The sequence below is a fragment of the Calidris pugnax genome, unplaced genomic scaffold, assembly GCF_001431845.1.
Source record: "Calidris pugnax isolate Ruff unplaced genomic scaffold, ASM143184v1 scaffold21, whole genome shotgun sequence".
Taxonomy (NCBI): Eukaryota; Metazoa; Chordata; class Aves; order Charadriiformes; family Scolopacidae; genus Calidris; species Calidris pugnax.
The window spans coordinates 2558168-2584820 of NW_015090770.1; the positions used below are offsets into that span (position 1 = coordinate 2558168).

Below are 26653 nucleotides of genomic sequence, written 5' to 3' on the forward strand. Positions count from 1 at the left end.
CATTCTTTTGTTTTTCATAGCCAGAAAAAGCTGATGGGACTGACTGCAGCTTTGAGTGACACTCTGTTTGCAGAAGGACACCTTTATTGGGACGATGGGGTTCGCATTGGTATGTATGATGCTTCTTGCCTTCATAAAATCCCTTTTTGCTCTGAGGGTGGTCGAGCACTGCAGGAGGTTGCCCAGAGAGGCTCTGGAGCCTCCACTCCTGGAGATATTCAAAGCCCAAATGAAAAAAGACAAGACAAAAACCAAGGATACGAACTGGGGAGAGATGAAACAAATTACAGCAGTCCTTGAAAAGCAAATAGTGCTCAGTAGCTGAGTTTTGAGCTTTTCTGCCTGCAGTTTATAACAATAACACAGTTGTCACAGTGGAAACTGAGCTGTAAGAAACTGCATCACTTTTCCATCACTTTGGAAAAGAAGAGCTGGGGGTTCCTTCTGCCTTAGAAATCTTCAATGTTGTGGGGGGTGTTTGAGGAGGAGCAATAGGAACAGGTGGAAATGATGGACTCTGGCCAAAGCAAGCACATTTCTAGAGGACACATCTGAACATGTCTTCAGAGACAAAACTAAAATTAAACCTTCAGCTTAGTATTAAAAGCATAGATGCTGTGGAAAGTTTTAACTAATTTCCTCAACATTTAAGTCACTTATCCTTTTCATCCAGAGTGTATTACCCTCGTAATAGCAAAAAGCCATCACCTGAGATTACTGCAAGTAATGCAGAAAATGGTGTTATTTTGCATAATGATGTGTAGGGAACTTTGCAGGATGCTGTTAGTGTCTTTTGAGGTGCCTCCCATACCCCACTGCCTGTTAGCACCAGAATTCAGAAGTGATGGCTGTGTTTCTGGAAGTCTGATGATAAGTGAAATCAGCACAGATTACAAGGTGCATCTCACCAGGATGTCTCTGATCTCCTTTTGGCAGTGCAGAAAGGCAAGGACCTACAATGCCCGTAGAATTTCTGGCTGACTTTGTGTGCAAAATTTTAAAAAAAAAAAAAAAAAAGAAAAAAGATATACATACATTTGTATATTTTTCCCAGGGAAGCATTGAATTTACAGGGGTTCTAGCCAAGAACTTAGAGGCAGTCTCCCCAAGCATAAGGAAATTTGAAGACACTACTGTTAGAGGGAGAGAGATGTCAGCTGCTGGCTGAACAATTTATTTCCTTGATAAGATAAACATTTTGCTACTACACGACAGTATCTTGAAAAGAGTTAACAGCTATAGCTACTGAGCACTCAAGAGGGCTAATTAAAGTGCCAAAATATTTTATGTCAGGTTTTCCTTTGCCAGCTATCATGCTCTCCCTTTTCCACAGGTGAGGGCAGTAAGAACTCAATGTGACAACTGCACTAATGCTAAGCAGCGTCCACGCAATAGAAATATATCCTCTGGGGTCATAATTCACTCCTCTTTTCTTTATCATACCTTCACAGGAAAAAATCACTTAACAGACAGCAGTCATTTATATTACATAAATTTAATTTTAGTTGTGGTACCATAATTCATCAGTCACTATAAAGAAGCAGTACTCCAGACACTACACTACTCAATTCTGGCACACCACTTGCCTGGACAGGATCAGTGCAGTGGAACCACAACAATACTTAACATAAACGAGACCAAATCAATCCCTTGCATTGCCCTTCAGAAACTCACAGTTGCTAAATTGAGTCTAATTTACTGAAAGTAAAATACATTGGTTGGAGGAAGAAATCTCTTCAAAGTCAATGCCCAGCCTCACCCATCAGACAACTTTATATGCATCACCTTTCACGGGGCTCCAGAAAGATTCCTAAAGAAATACCCCAGATTCTGTATTTACATGACTAACTGCTTTACAACCCACTCCATATTCCCATGATTATGCTCTTCCTTAGCTCTGCCATAGCCAGTTTACATTACACCTTCCAACTTCCATCACATCAGCTCCAACCTGTAGCAGCCATTAACCACTGCCAGAGTGACTTTCTGCTCATGGGGTGTTCTATTCATTCAGTCAAACTGCTGAAGTACTGCTCAACACCAGTCCATAGTGATGCACGTTTCGACCACACACAAGCACTGCTGTGGGTCAAGATTTCCTGTCCCTTCCTTGAAATTCCCCCAGTGCTGCAGCAGGTTATGTCTCCTGCACACGACCTGGTACAGAACTCACTGGCACAGATTGAGAAGGCTGAAACTTGGATCATGGGATCTGCCATAATAATGCCAGGGGGATAGAGGGCTTGGACCACTAGCTGTGCCTGTGTAAATACTTTTTAAGAGCTTAGAGACGATTTGAAAAACCCCAGTAGCAAAGGTTCAAAGGCAAAAAAAAATGCTTCAGGAAAGAAAAGTATATAACTGAAAGCTACAGAATACCATAATAGCATTGAAGAGAGACAGAGATCTGCTATATAGTTTTTAGTTCTGACTGGTATATCTTGCTGAGAAACTAAGTAGAAATTAAATTGTCAGTTCAGTCTGAGCGAAAGTGCTCTTGTTAACAAAATTGATGTATACATTTGCCTCCTAGTATCATTTTAATTTCTCTGTGACTGTAATTCCCTATCTGAAAATAGGGAAATAATTCCTTTTCATGCAAGATCTGCATTTTCTGTATTTGACAAAGCAATGTTTCATATTGACAACAACTTTTTAAAATGTTTTTTCCTTAGGTTGATGTTCTTATTTCAAGGGGATTTTCATTGAAAGATTATTTTTTCATTATTTTGTAATAAATACTTTCATTTCTTTAATTGAGTTTTCTAAGCCATTCCAGCTTTGAGAGGAGCCTTAGGCTTGCTGCTGATACCAAGTCAGTCTGAGACCACAGAAGAGAAGAATGTCATTGGTACCTGTCATGGTTTAACCCCAGCCAGCAGCTACAACCACACAGATGCTGGTGTGGTTCTCCTTCTTCCCCCCAGAAGGACTGGGAGAAGAGGGAGAAAAGGAGGGGGAAGGGTAAGGAAAAAACCTCATGGGTTGAGATAAAGACAGTTCAATAGAACAGTGACAGAAAAGGAAAATAACAATAATGATGACACAAGTCACTCACCACATGGTAAACTGGTGCCTTCCTGAGCACTCCACCTCCGGCTAACCAGGCAGAGCTGATGAGCAATGCTGATAGTAGCAGGGATCACAGTCACAGTGCTAGTGTGCTCCAAGGGACAAGTTCCACTTTCAAGTGGCTAGAGACCTGGGGTCATGCGTTAACACAAATTTGCAACTGGACTCTAAAGGGCCCATGCCTTCATGTCAATGCAAACCACCTGGAAACCCATCTTTTATTTGCAGGATCATGTCCTGTGGTGGGGAGAGCAGGGCATGTGCTGTCCTGGGCTGCTAGGTCAGTTTGACACTAGCCTGAGGGAGAAGACTTCTGCTTCAGTGACATTTAGGGAATGATGCCAGCCATCAGCAACCAGGAGTCAGGTTTCCAACTCCCACTGCTGGAAGTGGCTGAACTCCAGCTGATGGATTCAACACTTTCAGAGAAGGGAGTATTTGTAAGATTCCTCTTCACTTTAACATATTTGATTTCCTTACAAGCTGCCTGGTCAGACTGGGATCTTTGGCTTTTCAACTTTGGCTTTAAGCACTTTAAATTCAATACTTAATTTCCAGATTAATTTATGCTGGGAAGCAATGATTGACCACTTTGTATTGTACATGTTGATGGTGGCATCTAACATAGTGATTTTCCTTATGTCCTCTTTGTGAGGTATACAACGGAACAAGTTTCCCTTACTGTTGAATGAATGGGCATTTCTGTTTGGTAATTTTGCTTTTTTCAAATCAGCACAAATTATCACTAGGCAATAGTTCAAGGAAATACTACCTATTTAGAAAAACATGCAGCATGTTGGTGCACAAATTTATGGAGTTCAAACCCAAAATGATTAGTAGCTTCAAGGAAGAAAGTGGGGGACCAAGGCACTTCTCATATCTATATTACTTGGAAAGGAAATTTCCAAGGAAATGAGAATTCTTCCTAACAAAGAATCTGAAGCAGTACTTCCTGCATCAGATCCTAAGTTCTGCTTCAGAAGCAATATCACAGGGAGAAAGCTACTTTGCCTTGATTAGGAGCCTTTCAAGAAAAGAGTCTGTCAGTAAGTGACTTGTTCCAACTAGCCTTAATTCTAAAATTGTCCCTCTTATACCAGTCACCTTCAATTAGAAAAATTATTATTCCCAGATTTTATATAATACCACCAATGTGGAAGAGGTCAAGATGTCAGTCTCATGACTGCTGAAAGATGAGCTGAATCCAGTATCTAATGGAAAAGATAAAAGTATATCATGTATATTTATTTTTAGAGAGTAAAAACTTTTTGGTTCATATTTCAGAGCTTTTTTCCATATCCAAAAACAACAAGAGGAAATGAGAACTGCTCTCCTCTGCAGTCTGCAAAAGCGAACAAAAAAAAAAACCATTAGAAGACGGACCAGTATCGCCAGAAACAGCTGTTTTACAAGCCAATAGATCAATGAGCTTAACAAATGAGAATGCCCTGCATTCTAGCATTTTCTTTATGCAATTCCCCACTGCTTTGAATCCAAATACAAAGAGCGAAATCCTGTCGCCGTGAATTGAATAGGGCAAGGATTTCTCCCTAAGGAAAGGATTTTAGATAGCATGCTGAAGAGGGCTTACTGTATGGAACAAAAGCTGTCTCATTTGCCTTTTGGAAATGGATGAAGAAATTTTGCATAGTAGGTTACCTAGGACCCGACTGGGATGCTCAATGGGAATTACACTTACTGTAGTAGAATTCATTACCTATTGATTCTTTAGCACTGAGCCCAGTTCATGAACCCACTTATTCCCCTCTGTATAATACTCTCCCAAATGACAACCTGAATAATTCTTTTTCAGTTTATGAAATATTTTAGATTATAGGCTGCATATAGAAAAAGTTGTAGATTGCAAATGGAAAAATAAACAGTTTGTATGTTCTCTCTTTCTTTCCTTTTACAAAGGTGCAGACTTACAAGCCTTACTTGAAGCCTGCATTTCTACTATATAGTTTTTAATGAAAATTAAATATTTGAGCCCAGGGAAAATGGCTTAATATATTTTTGAGAGAGAAAACTCCAAGAAAATTAAAGAAAGACTAAGATACAGATTTAAGAAGCTACTTAAATGGGTATTAGATTTAAAAGACAGCAGTAATATCTTCTTTTTTTTTTATAAACAGATTTGTACTTTTTTTTTTTAATCTGAAGTGTTTCATATAATCACCTGACCACTGCCTGCAGCCAAGAAAGCCTGAATATTTAAAGACCTAGCAACACTTCTGGAATCAGGCATGTAATTATGAATATTTTCAAAGGAGAGTCTGCTACCATAAAGATCGCTGTGAATTTCCTTCAATATAAGAAAATGGCTCTGAATTTGGGTCTCTGTCCTGTGTTAGGGCAGCACAGGACAATGGTATAACTAATGTACAAATGTAATGTTTGCAAGAATTCCTGTGTTGTGCCTCCCCCCAAAAAATGCTAATACAAACAAACAAAGACAAGTGCAATGTGCCATCAGATGCAATTCGTGATGGCTTCCAACATGTGAGTGGCAGAGAGAAACTAGGACTCAGCTCTTCTGGCCCCCAGTCAAATGCTCTACCCTCTGCACCAAATGATCCCCCTGATAAATGTTACAACTAGGTTCAGCTGTCTTGAAAGAAAGCAAAATCCTTGCTGAATTTACAGTAATGCTATCACATTCCCACTTAGCAACCTTCTGCCTTTTTACAGGTGTGAAATGCAAAGGTAAAGCTTTGCTCTAGGGCTGCACCGTGATGAGAGAGGAGACGGAAATCGCTACTCACAACCCAGCAGAAACTGGCCCACAAATAGGGTGAAAGAAATACATATGACTCAGGGCATAGTAGGAGTGTTATTAAGCAGAAGAGCTACTTGAAATTGGGAATCTTTGAGAGGTAGGGGTTTTCCTAGTCTAAAATGTCAGTTGGCATTCTTGTCCGAACATTCAACTAATGCGTTAGGTAATCCTTGGGTGTAATAGCAAGGTTTAGGGACAGGACAAAGTGTGTCAGCTAAATCTTTGAATTCTTTTGCCTTCAGAGAGCAATATCAAGTCTTAAATGTGACTTGGGAATTGTTTCTGGCACTGAGTTAATACATAGATGGTCCCAGTCAGGATTAATCTGCTGCCATCCTGGCACAAGCTAGCACTGGAAAGCTCTCTGCCTGTGTTTGTGAATGAGGCTGCTGTGAACAGAGTTTTTAAAGGCAGGAGGAGCTCCTTCTCCTACGGACAGAGATCTCACTGGGGCACACAGAGGGGTCACCCATGGAGGCTACAGCTGTGAAAAAACTCACAGCCTGAATCTGAACTCCCGGGTAAAACTCTGCTGAGTACACTGAAGTTAAATAGGCAGGGAAACCACTATTTACTGAACACATTACCTATCGGTGCTGTTATCAGGAACCTGTGAGTTAATTATAGCACGTATGTTACAGTGTTTAGCAAGCAGCATCAACTGTGCCAAGAAACATTAGCCAGGGAGCGTAATATGGTACAGCCTTCCAGTGCCAATAACTCAGTATCAGTCTATGTCAAGTGATAAATCATCCCAATCCAACAGGATTCACTCAGACCATCCTAGAAGATAAGCACAACTACACACTGAAGGAAGAAAATCCCATTTCAAAGTTGAAAGGTAAAATAACTTGGAATGACAGTGAACTGTTCCCACGTGGTGAAACGTCACCACTGAGAGTCTTTCGTCGCGTTAGGTCCTTGCACAGCTTTTGGATCTGCTGACCCAGAGTCACCTCACAGCAGATGCTAACACATGCTAAGGGCTTGCAACCGATGACTGAACTGAGACCAAAGGCAGGTGTGCCTCCATGCTGCTTCAATGGGAAGTAAGACAACTCAGCTCCATCTGTCATTAATTTGGGTAGCATTGTGTAGAAAATCTGAGAGAACTATGAAGTAACACAGGGAGTTCATCTTCCTTGGAGTGAAGACACAGTAATGCAGCACTCTGTGAGCTAAATGCTCCACAGTATTCTGGTATTAACACCAGTGGCAGTAACGAACCATTCAGCAGTAACTGCCTCTCTGTCTAAGGATGACAAGCCAATTGCTGAGATTCAACAAAGCACATACAAGTATGCTTAGCTTTAGCTGTACACTGGAAGGTACACTGGAACTTGTTTCTATTCATTAAATGTATATAAGGACACAGGAACACACAGATAGCCTTAAGTTAGCAAGTGAACCCACCCACCATAAGAAAGTAAGAAATATGACACAACCCTAGAACTGATGTAGCCTTTCCCCAGTGCTAACAAATTTTTCCCAGTATGACTTGGTGCTCAATTTATCTCACCATTCAGTTCAAACAAGGTTTTGGATAGAAATTCCTATAACCCTTTCCCCCTTAAACCAACTGTTGCCATGATGGGCTGTCTTTCATGGTACAGCCTGATCATTTCTTGTGCTGCTGGTGCTATGGATCTTGTACACAGCTACAGCATGCAGTATGGAACATCCTACCTAGACCTTGCTTGTCTACCATAATTCATGCAGCTGAGGCAATGGGCTTGGGGCAAACGAGCAAAGCTTATGCGAATGCTTAAAATTAAGCATGAGCTCAAGTATTCTGCTAAGTCAGGGCCTTTCTCAGGAATGATAAATGTGAAAAACATGGAAAAGCAAGGTGAGTCCATGTGGATTGAAGACATGAGAAAATACATCTTTGGCATCAAGCAAAGTATTTGCACACATTACAGCAGCCTTCGGATTGTGAGAATCAATACTTTTCTAATGCACATTGTTGGTCAAAAAAAGCAAAAAGCATAGGAATATACCTTTAAGAAAAATAAAACAGTAGCCTTCGGATTGTGAGAATTAATACTTTTCTAATGTACATTGGTCAAAAAAAGCCAAAAGCATAGGAATATACCTTTAAGAAAAATAAAACAGGTGGTCTTACAAAGGCAATTTATTTGCAATTAACTCCTATTTCTGTGTTCATCTTTCAATATAATCCCTGTACTGAACCTTACCTGTGAACTTTACAACCATAAACTTGAATTCTGATTTCGTGAAGACACCCTTCTACTTTGTAAAGGTGGCAGCATAAGTAAAGCCCTGACAAACAGATAAATCCATAATGGTTCTGCAGAATTCATCCTTTTCCAAGTTACACATGATTTCAGAACAACACATGAAGAGTACATGGACATTCTCTCAGTGGATATGACAAACCCCAACAGCGTAGCTGAGGTAAGTTATTACTAACAGCCCATTTACTCCTACCACCAATGGCTAATTCAGCTGAAGGCCGCAGTTGGAGGTATCAGGGTGACAAATTCAAGTCAGCCATCCTAGTGGATCTGGGAGTCTGGACTCAGATCACCTGATAAGTAAAACGATGAGTACATACGTGCCAACAGCGTGCAGCATTCCAACAGAATCTAGCGCGTCTCGGGGCCATCCATATGCTCCACCATATGTCCGTGAGGAGAGGGATCCAGAATCACAGTCTCTGGAAAGGGTAGTTCTCCCAGGCTCTCAAGATACCAGCCAGGATCCCAATTTTGCTGTATTAATTGGCATGTCAGCACCTGTATTCCCTCCAACAAACTACCGATTTTATCTCAGAGGGCAAATATGGAACAAAACCAACTGTTTGCTGATTCAGAAGCTGGCTCCCACAGGGCAAGTTCTACTAGGGAGGAAAAGGTTGCTCTGGGCTGTATTTCTTCAGAGCCAATTCAACCTCTGTGTATTAACCACAAAGAAGCTGCAGCAACAGAGATGTTACCATGTAAAACAGCAGCACTGACAAGCACCTAGAAACAGACTGGTTTTTAACAGCCTAGCGTAGGGGAATACAAGTTTTTACTCACTCAGTAGAAGACAAGTTGCTTTATTTTTGCCTTCTATTCTGCTCTTCACTTACATTTTTCAGGGGGCGATTAGCTGCAGGGTATTTTCACATTTCAGTCCTACCTTATCGCTGTCCACTGTGTTCTGTGATGTCCTGGAGGCAATGGAAATGGTGTCAGGTTGACTGCTGCCATCTCCTTGGCTGTCTGCATCATCTACTCCATCTCTGCAAAAGACATAAGAGGGAAACAACAATGCTTACTTAACACACCACCTTGGAATGTGCACAACTTTATAGGTGGATTTGAGAAGTGCCGAGTCAGCGTGCCAGAGCTGGCTTTCTGCTAAAATTACTTCACTGATGCAGCCCATGTTGCACCCTCAGCCATAGGGTTGGGATTAGCACATAATCACAATGTTTGTTGCTGGAAACAGGATGGCCGTTGCCTGCATATTTACAGCAGAGAAGACTCTGGTGTTCAGAAATAGCTCTGTAATGAGGGTGTCAGGCAGAAATTTTCCTACAATTAGATCTCTGCCTTAACCAAAACCAGGCCACACGTGACACTGAAGGAAAGGGTATTTCTCTTGTCTCACAGGAACCACATCCTCAGGAATTTAATACTAAGCCATAAAAATGATATCCTAACAAATATAAATAAAGACAGTGTAGAGCTCTACAAGTCTACCTCTGTGAGTCTGCTAACAGAGGGTATTTTCTTCTCTTTTGCTGTATAGATATAGTTCTCCTACATCTTTACTGGTTTTTCTAAATAAACATTTAAATAGTACAAAATACATAATTTAAGGACAAAGAAAAAAAAAAAAATTGAGATCCCATTCTGTACTATGAAACTCTTGTATTGGTGCACATCCCCAGGAAGAAATGTCTGTATCTCTGCTTTGCTGCAGATCTCCTGAGTGTCCTTCCTTACTCATGCTTTGGATGCCTTTACAATTCATCCTGAAGTAAGAGAGTGATAGAACTTGATAAGGAAATGGAGATGCTCAAATTACAGGTGGCTTTTCAGAATTCTAGCATGAAAACAAAAGAACAATTCATTTCCTATAATTTCTATTTAATCCACGATTCAAAGAAGTTAACAAAAAAAATTAATGTAACTTCACAGGCTGAAATGGGTTTGTATTTGATGATGAAACACAGATTCTCCACTTATCATGACCAGCTGCGATTTTCATTGTCAAGCAATTCAAAAAAACAAACAGCAAAAAAAATAATCTGTTAGTACTCAAATGTGAAGAAGTAAATTCTACTTTGGGAAAGAAACATAACCTTGGACTCTGAAGAACTTTTACTGTTCGTTTCTCTCCAATACTTCGGAGTACTAAAATAAAAGACCTTTATATGTATATCACATAAGTTCTTTCTTGCTACTTTTGCCAAGAAAACATATAAAAAAGAAAGACGATGAAAACTGCTTTTGATTATAGTAAGAAAAAGTGAATGCAGTCAAAAGCCCACACTGTTGGTCGAGAAAACTAGTGATTTCACGTTGTATGGAACAACTGAGGTTACCTTCTACTGTTGTTTCGCTGCTTTGCTGGTGTCTTGGGGAGCTGAATTGGCTCTTTCAAAGCTCCTTTCAGATGGATAATCCTTTCTTGAATGACTTCCCGGATATTTTTGATCCATTCCTGTTTTGTTTCAATACTGGATGCCTAAAGTTCCACAAGGCAGAAAGACAGATACTTTATCATATTCCCAGCATGTCACCTCCTATGTAGAAGAATCGTGGTTGGCTGATGAAAGTGCATGATTAACTGTTTCTCGACTCTGCTGTATTGTTTTAGCTGCTGGAGTACCTGGTAACCCCAGAAGAACTGAAGCATTTTTACCAGACCTACTTGGCAAGCAACAGCAAAGCAGTTAAGCTCTGGATAAATATATTTAATGCTAGCAATACACCCCACTCTGTGGAGGGGAAATAGGTTATCAGTGCACAGCTGGGATTTCCTCAGACAAAATAACTATAACATGAATTCTTCGTTAGAAACTCACTTGACAGAAATGGCTGTCAGCTCTTCAGTTTTGAGGAATAGGCTGGTTGTCACCCAATGGCAAAGGACTAAGAGAACTACACCTCCCACAAACACACCGAGACCTGCCCCGTGTCAATGTGCAGCTGCTCAACCCAGGTTGCAAAAGGAGATGCAATTTCAGCAAGGCTGCACGACAGCACTTCTTGGTTCATACTGAGGCCTTAGAGCTGAATTGCTCCTGATGCAGGCATGACCCTGCTGACAGACATGGAAGCCATGCGAATATGAGGAGGGAAGAAACTGACCTTGCATTCAGTGCTCCCAAGGCCTCAACTAGCAGCTCTAAAGGCAAAGGAAACAAGCAGAAAAGACTTACTTTCAGCACTGTTTTATTGTCTGAGGATGGTGTTCGTCCAGACCACAAAGCAAATTTACAGGGATCTCCTTCAACATGTTCAGTCACTCCCAGTTCTGAGGTCTAGTGTGGAGGAGAGATGATGAGAGATTTCATATATATCAAGCCTCATGAGCCCAGAAAACTTTACATTTGTAGGGAGAAGTGGGGAGACAGGGGTGGATAGAGGAGTGAGATCTTGTCTCTGCTTTGCTACATACAGAAAACCACCAGGGTATTGCAAGGAAGTGAATGGCTTGAGTGATCCTCCTTGCCCTTCCCACCCACCCTTCACGTCTCACTTTCTTAAACATCTCCAGACTCACTGCAAGCTTGGCTTCCTGGTGAGCCCCACAGGGCCCAGAGCGAGCCCTTCCAGGTAACATGAGTATCCCCAACATGGGGACATGGGAGCCATCCCCCAAACTCCACCTCTACCTACAAGAAACACAACACCCAGAATATTTCCTTTGCAGCCACACCTACCAGTAACTTGTTCTTGTAAACATATTTTGTGTGTCCTGAAGAATCTTTGATCTCTTTGCTAAACACCAAAGAGATTTCAAAGAGAAACAAATGCCTCTCACGGCCTTTCCGAATTAGAGACTTGGGATCCCACACTTGGAAGGAATCCTGAAGAATCAGCTCTCCCTGGACGTCCAGGTTCTCATCAAACCCTAAAACCACAAAATACATTGGCTTGTATTTGTTCCAGTAATGCCCAGAAACACTAGAGCAGTAAGGACTTGAAATAAAAGGGTCTTACTCTTTTTTTTTTGATGCATATTCTGCAAGTGCATTAATGGGCATCCATTGCCCCAGAGAAAATATATTATTTTTTTTTCCTACTGCAACGATATAATTATTTAAGAGGCAAATATGTCATATGCGCTAAGTGAGACTGCTGCTAAAATACAGTAGTCATTACTTAAAGATAAATATTATAAAGGTTTCAGTGGTGGTTACTGTACATAGAATTGCAATGCAAGGAATCTTATGCACATCAACGGAAATTCAGAGAAACATAACGTGTGGTAGCTGGAAGTGCTCCATCATACCACGATGCCTTCGAGCAGACTAACCCAACATTCTAGGGCCTGTGAGTCCACAGCAGTGGCATGGGGGAGCTACATCTGTGACAGTTAATTGGTACTGTGTCTGAAACAAGGTTTCCAGGAGTTTCTCATCTTCCAAGCTGTATGACAAAAAACCTTCACACGGCTGAGGATCACAGGACTCCCTCCACATAACAGGGAGGCTTGAGTGAAAAGGGAGTCCCCCAGTGCAAGGTGCCCTCCAAGCTGCTGTCTCATCAGCTTGTGGCTCACACTTCACTCCAGAGCCAGGGACTGCTCCTCTACCAGCAGACCCTTCTGTTGCTCATGCCGGATAGCCCTGGGAGAGCAGCAAGTAGAGAGCAGCAAACAGCCCTGGTCCCTGCCCTAAATATTCAGAAATAATGTTTTATTCAGAAGACAACTGTACAAGTGCTTGTCTACCCTTACAAAGTCATCTCGGCTTCTTTATTATTGCGTGTTGCTGGTCATCTCATGAGGACAGATTATCCAGGCATTATTTTGGGAAACCTTGCTTTTCAGCAGACACCACAGTTAAAACCATCTTCATAGTGTTTCTACATATGCTGGGTCAGTTTGCCCCCTGCAATTTTAATCACTTGGTCTTAATGTGCTGCTTAGCTACTGGCACCATTTCCTTTCTCTTGCCTGTTTTAATACTCTTCTCGTTTCCTGGTTCTGACTCAAGCCAGGATAGAAATGATTTTCCCAGACCGAGAAAACGTTTGAGAGACAATAAAGTATCTGTGTCCAGGATAAATTTTTTAAAATTTTTAAATTTTAGAAATACTCCACACATCAAAAAGCCAATAAAAGACTTAACTTTGAGGCAATCAAAATATTTTTTTCTGTAATTTTGAAATACTTTTTAATAATTTTTTTTTTTTTTTAGTCTTTGGGATAATTATACTAACATTTTGAAACACAAGCTGTTTTGACTTGGAAAACCAGAACTTTTCCTTTTGAAATGTTGAGACAGTATTTAGAAATGTTTTCATTCAATAAACCTTATGGTTGCCAGCAGCTAAACTGATACTGTTTCAGGAGGGGTGTTTTTGTGTCATTAAGAATGTTTTAACCAAATATACATATACATTGTATATGTACACACAAACACATACATTTATGTACACGTATAAATTCATATATACTCACACATAACATATAAATAAATAAACCCCTCAGATTTTGGAGTGATATCAGAAAGTAGTTAGGAATGACCTGAAAACGATGATCAATCAGCAGCATTGCTACAATCACCCTGAACCGACTTTCTATACAAGTTACTAGAAGGCTTCATTTATCAGTGGGTCCCTCCCCTGCCCTGTCCATCTGCCCATCTGCTACCTTCCAGCATGCTGACGTGCATTGCATCGTTGGCCTTCTTTGGGACACTGAGCATCACTTCCAGACCGTCTTTGAGTTCCCCTTTGCCCTCCTCGCAGCAGGTTAGCAGTTCCTAAGAAGCAATGCAGAACATCTATAAACAAACTCCGACCAACATGCTAGCTTTGTATCTGAATATCTTAATGGATACACGCAACTGCTTTGCTACCAGTGAGGAGAACGCTGAATTGCATCAAAACCCACTTTTTGTATCTGAATATGTTAATGGGTACACGCAACTGCTTTGCTACCAGTGACAGGAGAACGCTGAATTGCATCAAAACCCACTGCGGATGCTCACAGATAGTGGGGATCAAATGGGAACGACTACAAAGCAAGACAAAACAAGGTGCTCTTGAGTGAAACTGGACACTCAGAAGATTTCTGGGGACATTCAGTCTAGCTGTGCCAGCCAGCTCACAGGAACCCCTGCCTGATCCAGCAGCTCTGGTGACTACCGCAAGGCTGGCAAGAGTGCTGTGCCCAGGGCAGGGAGGACTCTTCAGGAAAGATTCACCTCAGGAGGAGCCCAAAGGGGTGCTTTAGCCTTCCCTTTAGCAGACGGTTTGGGCAGTGCAGGCTCACTGCCCCACAGCACTAACAGGACTATGGTAAACCTGTGTGTTGTTCCAGTAAACTAGGACAAAGCACAGACTTGTCAGCATATTGAATGCTCCCAGTAAGTACCTTCCTAGTACAGCATAACACACATTTTGTATATACACAGGAAGGTTTAAAGAGATTATAGTATTATACCTGGTCCTAGCTTTTCAAAGTCAGGATCTGTCTCTTCCCTTATCCCCCAGATATTTTTTCTTCTCTGGTTTACTAGTTTTGAAGTGAACAGTGGCTGGTTAAATTAGATCTAAAATTCACCTACTCACAAGATACTGCAAAAGCCTGTAACCCATTTGCAACAAACCCACAAAAGTGGGTTAATGGCAAAAGTTAATGTTTCACTTGGAAGTCCTTTGATTTGTATAGGAAGCTTTTCCCTGTTTTTCAAACACAAAATTGTTAACTCCCTAACAGAATCTAATGCCAGTGAAGGAGTTTCAGTCAAGAGTCAGTGAAATTTACCAAAGTTCATTACTGCCATCGTTGAAGCCTTTAATCAAGTTATTACATCACAAACTTAGCAAGAAGGAAAGTAAACAGTTCTGTCATCCCTTCAATTTCCCTTTCCCAGTTCACACTTTTTAGGGTTAACTCTACTTGGATGCAAAAAACCCAGCTGAAACAGGTGATCAGTTTTTTACTTGGTTGGTTTTTTTGGTTTGGGTTTTTTGTTGGTTTATTTGTTTTTTGTTTTTCTGTGAGTCTTTTCCTTTAAAATACCCAACCTGATTTCACACTTTGTTGCCATGCTCAGGCCTGGGAAATAGGAGTATCAGCTCAGCAGGAGCTGTTTACAGGTCATGAACAGGTGATGAAGCAGCTCGCTTAAGAATAAGTTAACTCATTACACCTGTGAACTGCTCTGCACGAGCTGGTTTGGGCAGCTCACTAAGGTACCTTCAGTAGGAGTTGGTATTTTGTGATCCTCTGGACAGGCTTGATTAAATAAGAAGAGATAGAGTTGGCCAGGCCGTGTCTTTGCTGAATTTCCTAGAAAATATAAAAACAGCAGTCAGTCCCTGAAACCATTTACCCCCTTGCCAGAAAGAACCACCCATAACTAATTTTAGCTCTGGATCTCCGTATTTCTTTATTTTTTAACTCTCTTTAAGCTCACATGCAAATAACTGTGGTTTCATAGAGGCTGGCAATAAACTGCAGAGTCCCCCAAGGCCATCTAAACTGCAGGGGCTGTGTGTAAGTCAAGCTAAGGCTGTGTTGAGCAAACTACACAAGCTTCCATTTAAATATGACTTATCTGTCATGTTAAATGGCTTCTCCTAGCTATGAAGGCTGAAAGTAATCTTAACATTCAATTAAAACAGAGTGACATTAAATTAAATTGCATGCGTAGGGTGTAATTTAGCTGTCTAAACATAAGCATCTAGTACCATTTGAGAGCCCTGGGGTAGCTGAAATATCCACATGGGAGGAACAGGGCTGACACAGCGCTGACAGACCTATGCTATTCTGAGGTGGCACCTGTGGGCTGGGAGAGATACCCTTATGATACCTTTTACAGCACTGAATACTTCTGGTTTGTCATCTGAATCTCAACCAAAATGTCTGAGCTGATCAGTGTGCTGTGCTCACGGACTTCTGGAGACATTGCAGATGGGCATCTGGTGAGGCCTGCAAAGGGCCTGCTGCCTTCCTCCAACTGGTTCCAGCGGGAGTTAGGAGCTCCTGAAAATCCTACAGGACCCTAACACACATATTTAGCCATCTAAAAGGCTTCAAACTTATTCTTTGCTGAAATACAACAGGTTGGAATTCCTTCTGTCTCTGCCAGGCCCCAGGCATGTCTCCCCTTACTCCTGGCCATCAGGAAATCCTCAGTTCCTAAGGGAGCAGATGGGGAGGGGGAATGGGACTTATCTCCAGCTACTGGAGGGTAAATTTGAAGCTGTAAAGGGAAGAAGTTACAGAAGATGAAGGGGGAAGAGCTGCCAAAACCAGAGATTTTCTTTCAGTATACAGTCTGATTTTCTGCTGACTACCAGGTTACTGTTTTTTTTTTTAGCTCCAGTGCTTATCTTTATGCTGGGATACAAAACCGGCCACTTTTCACACAATATGCCAACAGATATTTTTTTTTTTTTGTACTAGGCAAGTTTGTCTCAGAAAAAAATATCTCTGGTGCCATGAATAAGACCCAAAAGGGAAGGGGCTCTCTGTGGGGGTTAATGGAGTTTGCATGAAGCTGAGTCACGGCTGGCTCCAAACAGGGACAGCGTCTGCAGAGCACATGGCTGGGACTCAATTAGGAACTGCGGGAGCCAGCAAGACCACGGCCATGTCTGTGAACTTCCTGGAGCTGGCTAAGAACACTTGTTTTTGTAGGATCCAAGTAATGAATTTAGCACTATCCTTTCTCCCAGCTCTCTGAAAAGCAGGGCATGCTCCCAGCAAAATGCCTCCCCTTCAGGCCCTCCTTGCTCTGCCAGGATGCTCCCTGGTCAGACTGTGTGGAGACAGAGTGGGATGGTGGAATGACAGCTGTCCCTGCTGCACAGGAACCTGCAGCTGGGAAGAAATAGCACTGCTACATGGCAATCAGACAAATACACTGCTGGAAAGGGACCTTCTCCCTACAGCTCCTCCCTCTGGTCCCTGAAGGGTTGCAGTAAGTCCAGGCTCTTCCTGGAAGAAAAGAACCAGCCATTTCCACCATATTAGTTGGGCCAGACTGTCCTCTGTCCTGCCACTGAACCACTGCCAATCCAGGATCAAGATAAGAAGGATCTACAGGTACTTCGCACTACCTTAGTCAGATGAGTGACTTGTAGAGGATTTGGGGGGGGGATAGCAATCTTTCTCTTTTTGCATATGCATCATTGGGTAGCCCAGCACAGTTCCCACCAAAGGAAGGAAAGCATCTCCCCTTGCAAAACAGCAGATGCTAACACAAGAATATTCTCTATTAAGCAACATCAGGCAGGTTTCTAGCCCATATACAGAGCTAGAGTGGAAAAGCTCAACTGAGGAAACACTTTTAACCTGTGTGAACAGCACTGATAAGACACCTAAGGCAGCCTAAACACTCAACGAGTCACCAACCAGTACAAACCATTCAATAGGCTCAAGCGCCACCTCCTGGAAAATCTCTTTCAGTTCAATTCTACTTTTACACCATTCGGTAACAAGGCAAAAGAAAAAGGTGTTCATCACTTTTCATCTGGCTCATGTGAGATCTTTCAGTGTTGAGTTTAATGGAAATGCTATAACTGTTGGTACATACAAAAACCAGAGGAGCCAATTCATGTCAGGCAGATTGGATCCTGATGAGTGGTTACATTCGTAAAAAGATTGTCATTGCTTTCGAAAAGAGGTATTAGCATTTTTTTTTTCACAAAAGCAACTAATTAAAGCTATAAGGTAATCAGAAAAGCATGGCAAAGTGGATTAGGTTCCAAAAATCAGATGGAAAGCTTAGTTTAGAAGTACTCTACAAAACTGGGCTTGGAACCTGCAAATGTTTATTACCAGGTGTGGTGCTTGTAAGGGAAATAGTCTAAGTGCAGCCAATGGAGTCCCTTACTAGCATGATGAAGCAAATGTTTAGAATCATAGAATCATTTTGGTTTGAATACACCTTTAAGTTCATCTTGTCCAACCATTAACCTAGCACTGACAAGTTACTACTAAACCATGTCCCTCAGCACCACATCTCCACACCTTTTAAATACCTGCAGGGATGGCAACTCAACCACTTCCCTGAGCAATCTGTTCCAATGCTTGATAACCTTTTCAGTGAAGAAATTTTTCCTAATATCCAACCTAAACCTCCCCTGGTACAACTTGAGGCCATTTCCTCTTGTCCTATAGCCTGTTACTTGGGAGAAGAGACTGACCTTCCCCTCGCTACAACCTCTTTCAGGTAGTTGTATAGAGCAGTTTAATAGGGTAGGTAAAATTGGCAGAACTGGAGGACAGGATCTTGTTTTGGACTTAGGGATTTCACATCATAAAATATAACGGGATATGCTTTTCATTTTACCACTAAACCCACAAATAGAGAGTACATCTAAACCAGATCTTTAGAAAGGACTGAGTCTGAAAAACGCATAAATGTTCCCATGAGAATGTGTGTCTCCATTAAAAATGACTTGCTACACTGATGAATATCACCCATCACACCACAGCCTATCAGTTTTCACAGCATGAAAAACCCAAATGTCAAAGCACAAAAAGGAACCCGTTGCTTGGGTGTAAAGAAGAGGTGTTTCAGCTGCACTATGTGTGTGCTGAAGGAAAATGGCAGTGGCTGCTTACATCAAAGAAAGTCCCTGCGTGTTCCAGGATGAGCTGGTTGGAGTCAGGCTTGTTTTTGCAGTAGGTGACATACATCTGAAATTTATCTGCCTGTGAAAATAAACATCAAGGGGAAAGCAAGATAAGCTCTTTCTCTGCTCGCACAGTCTTTCATTAAGGCTCACCAGGATAAATACAGGTGATAAACCCCCACCCTCTCAAAGCAAGATAGGAATTGCAAATTAAGAACAGAAGACTTTAGAGAGTTCATACCTTACCTGAGCAGTTCTGAGGGGAATGAGGCACACCGTCTAACAGCTATGGGAGGCTTTCTTTAACAAGTGTCACAGAGGGAAGGACTAAAACTTTAATCCAGCTATCAAATAATTTCTAAGAGCTCTAATGATGTTAAACAGATTTTACCCAAAAGTCTCCAGGTCTCAAAACCCAGTCACGAAATGTTGGCTCTTTCACCCACTTGAGATAAAGCCAGTGTAGAAACTCTGAGCAAAAGGCTCACCTATCTTAAACTGGCTTGAGCCAATATTTTTGACTTGAAACTGGCTCAGATTTGTGACGCCTGGCCCACACTTGCCTTTCCTACCTTGGTTCAGACTTTAATGGCTCAAACTTTATGTTGTGCTAGGACTGTTTTGCATTTCATTTCCTAATTTATTTATTTTTAAGAGGAAATTAAAAGCATCTGTGCACTTCTGCCTTAGACCTCAAAACAGTTTTGCATTGCTGAACTCTGGTCTCAGGGAGAGGCAGGCAAATAGAAGAGGAGAACGGCCTCCTTTTATTACTATTGCATTTTTTTTTTACACCAGGTATGTAAATAACACGACCCTGCAATTGGGAAGGCAGCTTTGTATGTACATCTGTAACTATACACACAGCTCTGGGCATGTTCTATTGCTGAGATGATGTGGTAGTATCTTAATAGTTCTGTGAAGATTTTGCACAGAACAATATGTAAATGTGTCCATCTTTCATAAATATGTAACCTCTTCTTTGTAAATCATATTTCAGAATCCATTTCGTCAATATTTGTATCATGTTTTTTAAATTAAAAGTCCATTTGAAACAATCCAAACATATTCATTTTTTGGTAAGTGAAAATGTTCCATAATGACTTTTAAAATATTAATTCCCAGTTTTGAAATATGAATAAAACCATCAGAGAAAACACAAAGATGGCTGATTTATATGGTAAATATTTTGAAAAGAGAACAGCTTTCATACAGATAAATTACTGTAGCCAATTCCTGGAGCCTCCTACGCCCACGAAGACTCTTAGCATCAAGATTTCAAAGTCCTGCTGGAAATTATCCTGGCATTGGATAACGGAATGAGAAAACACACTTGGTCAGCAATTTGACACTAATTTCTGAAGAAAAACTTTGATAAAATACGTTGTCCATCCCTTCGTAGAGGTCTCGGCATAATATACCATCCTTAGAGAATTTTAGTTAAGATTTTAAATGTCCATCCTCCCAGAGCCCTTCGCAAAGAAATTAATATCATCCCTAAATACAGGTTTGCTTTGATGAAGTCCAGTTAAACAGGAACCAGCAGAGGTAAAAGCTGTGCTGGTCAGTGCAGGAGGAGAGAGGCTCTGGAAAGCCTTCACACCACTGCTCAGGAGAAGAGCAGGGTTACGGAACCCTGAGAGAGATGAAGAACACAGCAGTTGTAGTTCCATATTAGCTCCTAATCTCACTTATCGCTAAGGATGCAACCCTTGCACCAATTCCCAGCTTGTTTCTGTCTCTGCTGAAGGAATTAATTTGAACAAATAATGAAAAGAAGAAGCCTCATTACCCATGTGACAAAGCAGTGGCCCACATCCTCAGGCAGTTGTTCATATTTCTCTAGTTCTTTCAGGAAAATGCTGAAAAAAAGAAGACACAGATGTAATCAGTTACAGTCAAATACCCAGGAGAAGCAGAATGACCAATGAGTTAATCAGTGCTAATGATCAATACTTGTATCTTGATTACAAGGCTAATCAAGTGTCTTGCCAGGGGAAAAAAATGTGTCCTTGCCAAGATATACTTTGGGTTTTGAGCACAGTCATGCATGACTCAACTAGAAAGGAAAAGGTAGCAATCCCTTGTAGGGGGTCAGTGTATTCAGGACTGCAAAGTCATGTTCAAGAACCAGATTGTGAATCCTCATAAGGATCTTGTGCAGTGGTTCAGAAGAAGAGTGAAAAAGAGAAGCCCAAAGCTGCCAGGTTTCCATCACCAAACTCAGCACAATGGGCAAAGGACAACAATTTAAACAAGCTTGATAATTCATAGGTAAGAAGTGAAATCCCCAAATGCAGATTTTGTAATCAGTTCTCTCCCAATACCTTGTACGAGGAGCGATATCTCTGTTTACAGATAGTACAATGCCTGGAAGTTGCAGAAGGAGAAGCAACTGAGCATGCTGTTTGCCCAGCCCTGAATCAGACTGAGGGATGCCTTAACACCACCAGCCAAAGAAGATTGTGCAGGATGCTGGTAGAGGTAAGGGGGAAACAATTTATTTTAGCGTTGCTAGAAGTTTTAGCAGGAAATGGATTATCCACAAGCAGCAGGCTGGAGGAGAACGGGTCAGAGAAAGGACAAATGACAGCAGCAGAGAGCTGAGGGGCACAACTGAGGGTTGAAGGGGTGTTAGCAGGGGGCAAGGGAAAGTCGAAAAGAAGAGTAATCAGAAGGGTCACTAAAATGAAGACATAGCACCACAAAGACGGAGCAGGAAGGCAATTAGGTGATCCTAGCACAGTTTTAAATGGGAGAAGAATACTTACCTGTATGACATGGCAATTATTGTGGGCTGGAAGTCAATTAATCTATACTTAAAGGTCTTTTTAATGAGATAAGTAGTTTGAATCTATTATCCTGATGTGCTTTGAAGCTGCTTGCACAAAAGCATGCATATGGCAGCCTCTACCGGACCATATTTATGTGTATGTGATGGTGCATTTATCTGGCTGAAGCACTGGAAGTCTCCCAGAACTTCAACAGGGAAGGTTTTTATGATTTGTTTTTCAAACTACTTTGGTTTTGATGTGTAACTTGAAGAAAGGCTTTGAAATTCAGACTCAACTTGTGGGATTCAGCACCCCTAAATTTTAAGTTTATAACTGCTAATGCATTCACATTATAGCAGGGAAACAATATCCTCTAAGCTGATCTGATATACAGTCTTCTCTTGAAAAAAGGGAGTGCTGTTAGTTAAAGATTAAATACAAAGAGTCTCCAAGAAGTGGCAGTAAAGCTACTGATTAACCCAGCTCATGTCAACCATTCCTTTTTTCCCCCCTCGTGTTTTCCAAGAGATCATACTTTTAACAGGCAAACTTCCAGACTAGATCTAGTGCCGTGAGACAGAAAGCATGTACAGAACTACAAAACATTGGTATAATAAGACTTTAACATTGTTAATCAGCTGAAGGCGAAGTTTAAACTCAATTTTAGTTTAGAAGTTTAAAATCAATTACTTTACACTCCTGTGTGTAATGTACTGTTGGTGTTACGCCACACAGATTTATAGCTATACACATGCCTTTGGTTTCCTTAGTCAGTACATGTTAACAGAACTGTTAGGAAAACCTACTTGTTATGAAAGTCATATATCTCCTGAATATTGCCAAAGATGATGTGTTCCTTATTAAGGATCCCAGCGGGTATTTCTTCCACTCCACTTGTCATTTCCCAAAGGTAGGTCTGGAAGACACCAGCAATTCTTAGCTTTGTGAATAAATGCAGTGAAAAAGAATAGATCTCCCTGGTTTATTGCCAAAGGCACAGGCTGACAAGGGAACTATGTGCTTTGAGATTAAACAAACAAGCTAAAAAAAATAAATGTTCCAGTGTCACAGAAAGCTCTCCAGAGAAATTCAAAGTGCTGACACTCAGAAGTTGTCTGAGGAAAAAGCAGAAACATGCCAACACCACCCATCTTTGCTGTCCAACTGATGGCGTCCAAAAACTGCAGGCAGAAACAGTTGAAAGATAAGCTGGATTTGCCACTTCAGTAGCATTAGATACATAAAAAGCTCTTTCAGACTGCAGGAATGTGAAAACTGACAGATTTCACTGAAATACACTCTGCTTTTTTTGCCCTGAATATCACAGTGCCCTGAATACCACAATATAACACCAGAACACCCTGCTGTAGAGCCAGGCAAGGTGTTTGACAGTGCAAATCCAGCTCTTTCTCTAGCATGAGATGATCCAAAGGAACAGATTTGAATTCTTAAAAAAATGCTCCATGATTCAAAAAAAGAGTAGAAACCAACAAGTTGGGGTCAACATGCAAATATATTCCCCTTTGCTGAGTCCCAGGATATTGCTCTCACTCTGCAGGCACATCTTTGGAAATAAAGCACACTCAGGTGTCCCTGGAGGTGCAGACCTCTACAGCACCCTGGGGAGCAGAAGGCAGAGTTCTGCCAGTGGGAGACAAGCTCCCTCTGCTGCCCACCCAGCTCTTCACCACCAGCAGGACACAGCTCTGCAGCTGGCCACCAACAGTGGTACCCTCACACAGACTCTTGTTAAGGTCAGCCTTTGCAGTACAGTGAACATCACCACCACAAAGGATACCATGCCCTTCCTGAAAGTACTGGAGACTTCCTGGGCTGTAACTTACCTCTAAACATTCGTGTAAGTCCCTGACATAAGCTTTTTCTGTCTGAAGCAGCTCAGCCATAATGAATCTGAAAGAAAGGAAGTGTTTCAGGTGTTTTGGACATTATAGGCATTTGTACAATGAACACAAAACATCCTTCTGTTGTCTTCATGAATCAGTGTCCTTCTACTCCAAGCCTTCAGCTGCCTCATTTTCCACCTTTCAGTTCCATGAATGAAATACCACTTCATAGTCTATCCCCCTGTAGGACTATTTTGTAAGTATCTGTTCTGTATAAAATTCTACTGCAGCTCTGAGGTATGATTTACTTTCTACATTCCCATCCCTAACAGTCAACTGATTCTCAGAATTTTTTTTTCCCCAGGAGCAAGGATTTGAGATTCACTGATAACACTTCCATCTTCATGAACAGTCAACAATAAGTCACCCTGAAACTTGACCTTCAGTTGCAACACAGAGGATTTGGGAAACACCAATACTTTGAAGGGGCTTCAACAGCTTGGAATCCTACCGGAGAAAATCCAGACTGCTGGAGAGCCCAGCAATCACATCTGTAGTGCCTGAGGCTGGACATGGCAGAGTTGAAATGCCCAGTGTTTTGAAAACGTGCCACAGGCAGACCAAGTGTAGCCACTGTTCCCTAAAGCAGAAATGGTTTCCTATCAAGGTTATGCACTCTAGTGACAATTTCAGAGGGCTGAGAAGGCTCGTACATACAAATGTTTTCCAGAATATTCTCACAAAAAAATTAAGACAAAATACCGTGAAATTAGACTGCTTCTAGATTTCAGTGCAACAAGAACTCTCCAAATATTTCCTCTAGTATGAAATATTTCCAGTTCTCTCAGTTCTACACCCACTGAAATTAGAACCTAAGCTTGACATGAACTCTTGTTAAAGCAGTTAACTTCTTGGGATGTCATTGGAGTTCAGATGATATCGAGACATACAAAGATGCTTTTTAAAGCTTTTTAAACTTTTTAAAAGTTTTTTTTGTGGTTCATTTTACTTTTCACATATAGCCGGAAAGAAATCATGGCAATGAATATCTCCACAACATCAGAGTCTAACCGAATTGCTTGACTCAATCCTTTCACTTTACAAGAGTAACTTCTTATTAAAACCAAAAGAATTTCAATTTGTATTTTCTAAACTTCTCTAGCCTACGAGTCACAACTTCTGCCCTACACCTGTAGACTTATCTCAATAGCTCCACAACTGTAAGGAGCTACAGGGCTATCAATTCTGGTCATGCAAATATCATAGAATCACTCTTAGAAACATGTCATGGCAGACTGTGAGCATTTGGGGACATACTCTTTCTTTCTGGCCGACTTTCTTTTTTCTTCATTGACTTCATGATTTGCATCTCGCAGCTTTACCTCCCGGTCTGAAAGACTTGCTGGAATAATATCTAGTTCTAGGTCCTTGTTATCCTAGAAAAAGAGACAGTACAGATTTAAAATTCATCATAACCCTACTGTTGTGTAGAATGAAGCATGTTCATGAGATCATGGATAAGAAGGAACAAAAGTAAGACAAGGAAACTAATGTTGGAAGGAAGGAAATTCAAAGAGATTTGGAAGAACTACAGTGAGAAAGAAGAAGGTAGAGAGAAATCTAAAAAAACACAAACTGTGAGATTTATTATAGTCTTCACTGTTAGTCCAATCTAGAAATAGGTACTGACAACAAAAGTCTAAATTTTATCCTGCTCCTTCACATCTAAATTTGTTGCCTAGTATGGAACTTCATAAACAGTCTGATAAAGCAGGGCACTATACAGAGACAATCCTAACTTCCAATGGCCCTCTGCCATGAAAATACCTTTCCAGACTGTGGCTAGTATATTTGTGTAAACTAGAGACCCTTACAAGGAACAGTACATTTAAGGTATCTTGAGGGTGTGAGGCAGTTGATTCCTCTTTCTTTGATACTCAATTTTGAAGGATGGTTGAATGAAATGTTTTTAAGTATTCTCCTTCTGGCACCCCCCACCTTAATACTGTGGCCAGGGAATAACAGGAGGTTCTAATTTTTACTTCTCTTTTGTTGCTCTATTTCACCTAAAAAAGCTCGGAGATGAGCTTGGGGAATCAATTTTTTGGTTAGTTAAGGGATGAGAGAATGGAAACGTACAGCCAAAGCCTGAGTTTGATTCAAAACAATGGTGTGGGATCAGGATTTATGGCTTATGCTAAAATTAACACAGACTTTTATTCAAATAATGTGTTTCCCCCTCCTTCCCAGTAGCTGGACAGTCTCCTGGAGAATGATGCAAACATTTGCTTAGAAAGTCTTTCTGATCTTCATCTGTCTCCTCCTTATATCACTGATCTGCCATTAAAATCCCCTTTTTTTCTTCAGAAACAGTTCAGAGCTTGGCTAGGTAAGTTGGCTAGGTTTTAAAGTGTTTCTAATGGACACACGATAACCTGCAGTACTCATACCACAGCCTTCATTTCCCTATGTGACTTTCAGCCTTGCTATACACCCCAGCAGGACATGGACTTACAGTACCTCTGTATTGATTCCAAGGGCTTTTTCCAGGGAGTAGCGGTATTTCCCCATCCTGAGAGAGAAGTCACGGTAGCGTTTGTCAACGGTGGTGACCCACTTCCTAATTTCAGTGGCGTGTATATGTCCTTTTTCTACAAAGCTGTCAGCCAGCTGGATGAGGAGCTTCACTTTCTCCTTTGTTTGCTGCTCAAAATATAGTCCTTGGTTACGTTGCATTATTATTATTTCCTTTGCTTTTAATTCACACAGCAGTCAGAAGCAGCTCACAATTTTTTATACATCATTACAGAGTGCCTGTACTTCATCATATACAGAATCAGATGCTTTAAACTTTGCCCAGTAAACCATGAAAGCAATGAAATTTTTACAAGGACACTCAAGAAGCTGCAGGAGATAGAAAAAGTCAAATTTTTGAAACCACACACACAAAAAAGGAAAACATGTTGGAAGTTAGGCACGCCTCCTTCCCATAACCAAAAACTTATTTTTTGTGAGCCTTGGAGTAGAAGATAGGGTTTAAGAATCACACCTTATAAAAACCACCAAGTTACTCTGAATCTATACCTAGGTGGTTCTGCAGACCTGTGTAGGCAGGTCATTAATACACCACATAACAGTCCAGAAAGTGAGTTTGAGTCACTACTACTCTGTTGCAGAAACAAACAGAATTTAAATCCAAATTCCTGGTCTACTGTAAAATTTCCTGTCAGTATTTTAGTTCCAGTCAGAGCATTACAAACTAAAAGATGCCCAAACTCCACAACATATCCTGAGACCCCAAACTTTCCAGAAATCTTATCTTTTCCACTTGGGCTCTGGCTGCCCTGTAGTTACTCTGGTTTTCTATGTTGAGGAACCCTGTGCAAATCTGGCACAAAA

At 41.1% G+C, this 26653-nt stretch overlaps 1 protein-coding gene across 14 annotated transcripts in view; it reads right to left on the reverse strand.

Moving 5' to 3' along the window:
- Positions 1-26653, reverse strand: part of KALRN (kalirin, RhoGEF kinase) — a 546132-nt gene that overhangs the window by 159099 nt on the left and 360380 nt on the right. For all 14 annotated transcript variants that reach the window (XM_014939313.1, XM_014939255.1, XM_014939245.1 and 11 more), the window contains exons 22-33: positions 25775-25957; positions 24572-24690; positions 23255-23321; positions 22217-22326; positions 20429-20498; positions 18626-18715; positions 15248-15340; positions 13694-13805; positions 11757-11947; positions 11253-11354; positions 10413-10555; positions 8999-9101 (exon numbers count right to left, since the gene is read on the reverse strand). In XM_014939313.1, coding sequence (XP_014794799.1) covers positions 8999-9101; positions 10413-10555; positions 11253-11354; positions 11757-11947; positions 13694-13805; positions 15248-15340; positions 18626-18715; positions 20429-20498; positions 22217-22326; positions 23255-23321; positions 24572-24690; positions 25775-25957 — 1383 coding nt within the window. The remainder of the gene's footprint in view (positions 1-8998; positions 9102-10412; positions 10556-11252; positions 11355-11756; positions 11948-13693; positions 13806-15247; positions 15341-18625; positions 18716-20428; positions 20499-22216; positions 22327-23254; positions 23322-24571; positions 24691-25774; positions 25958-26653) is intronic.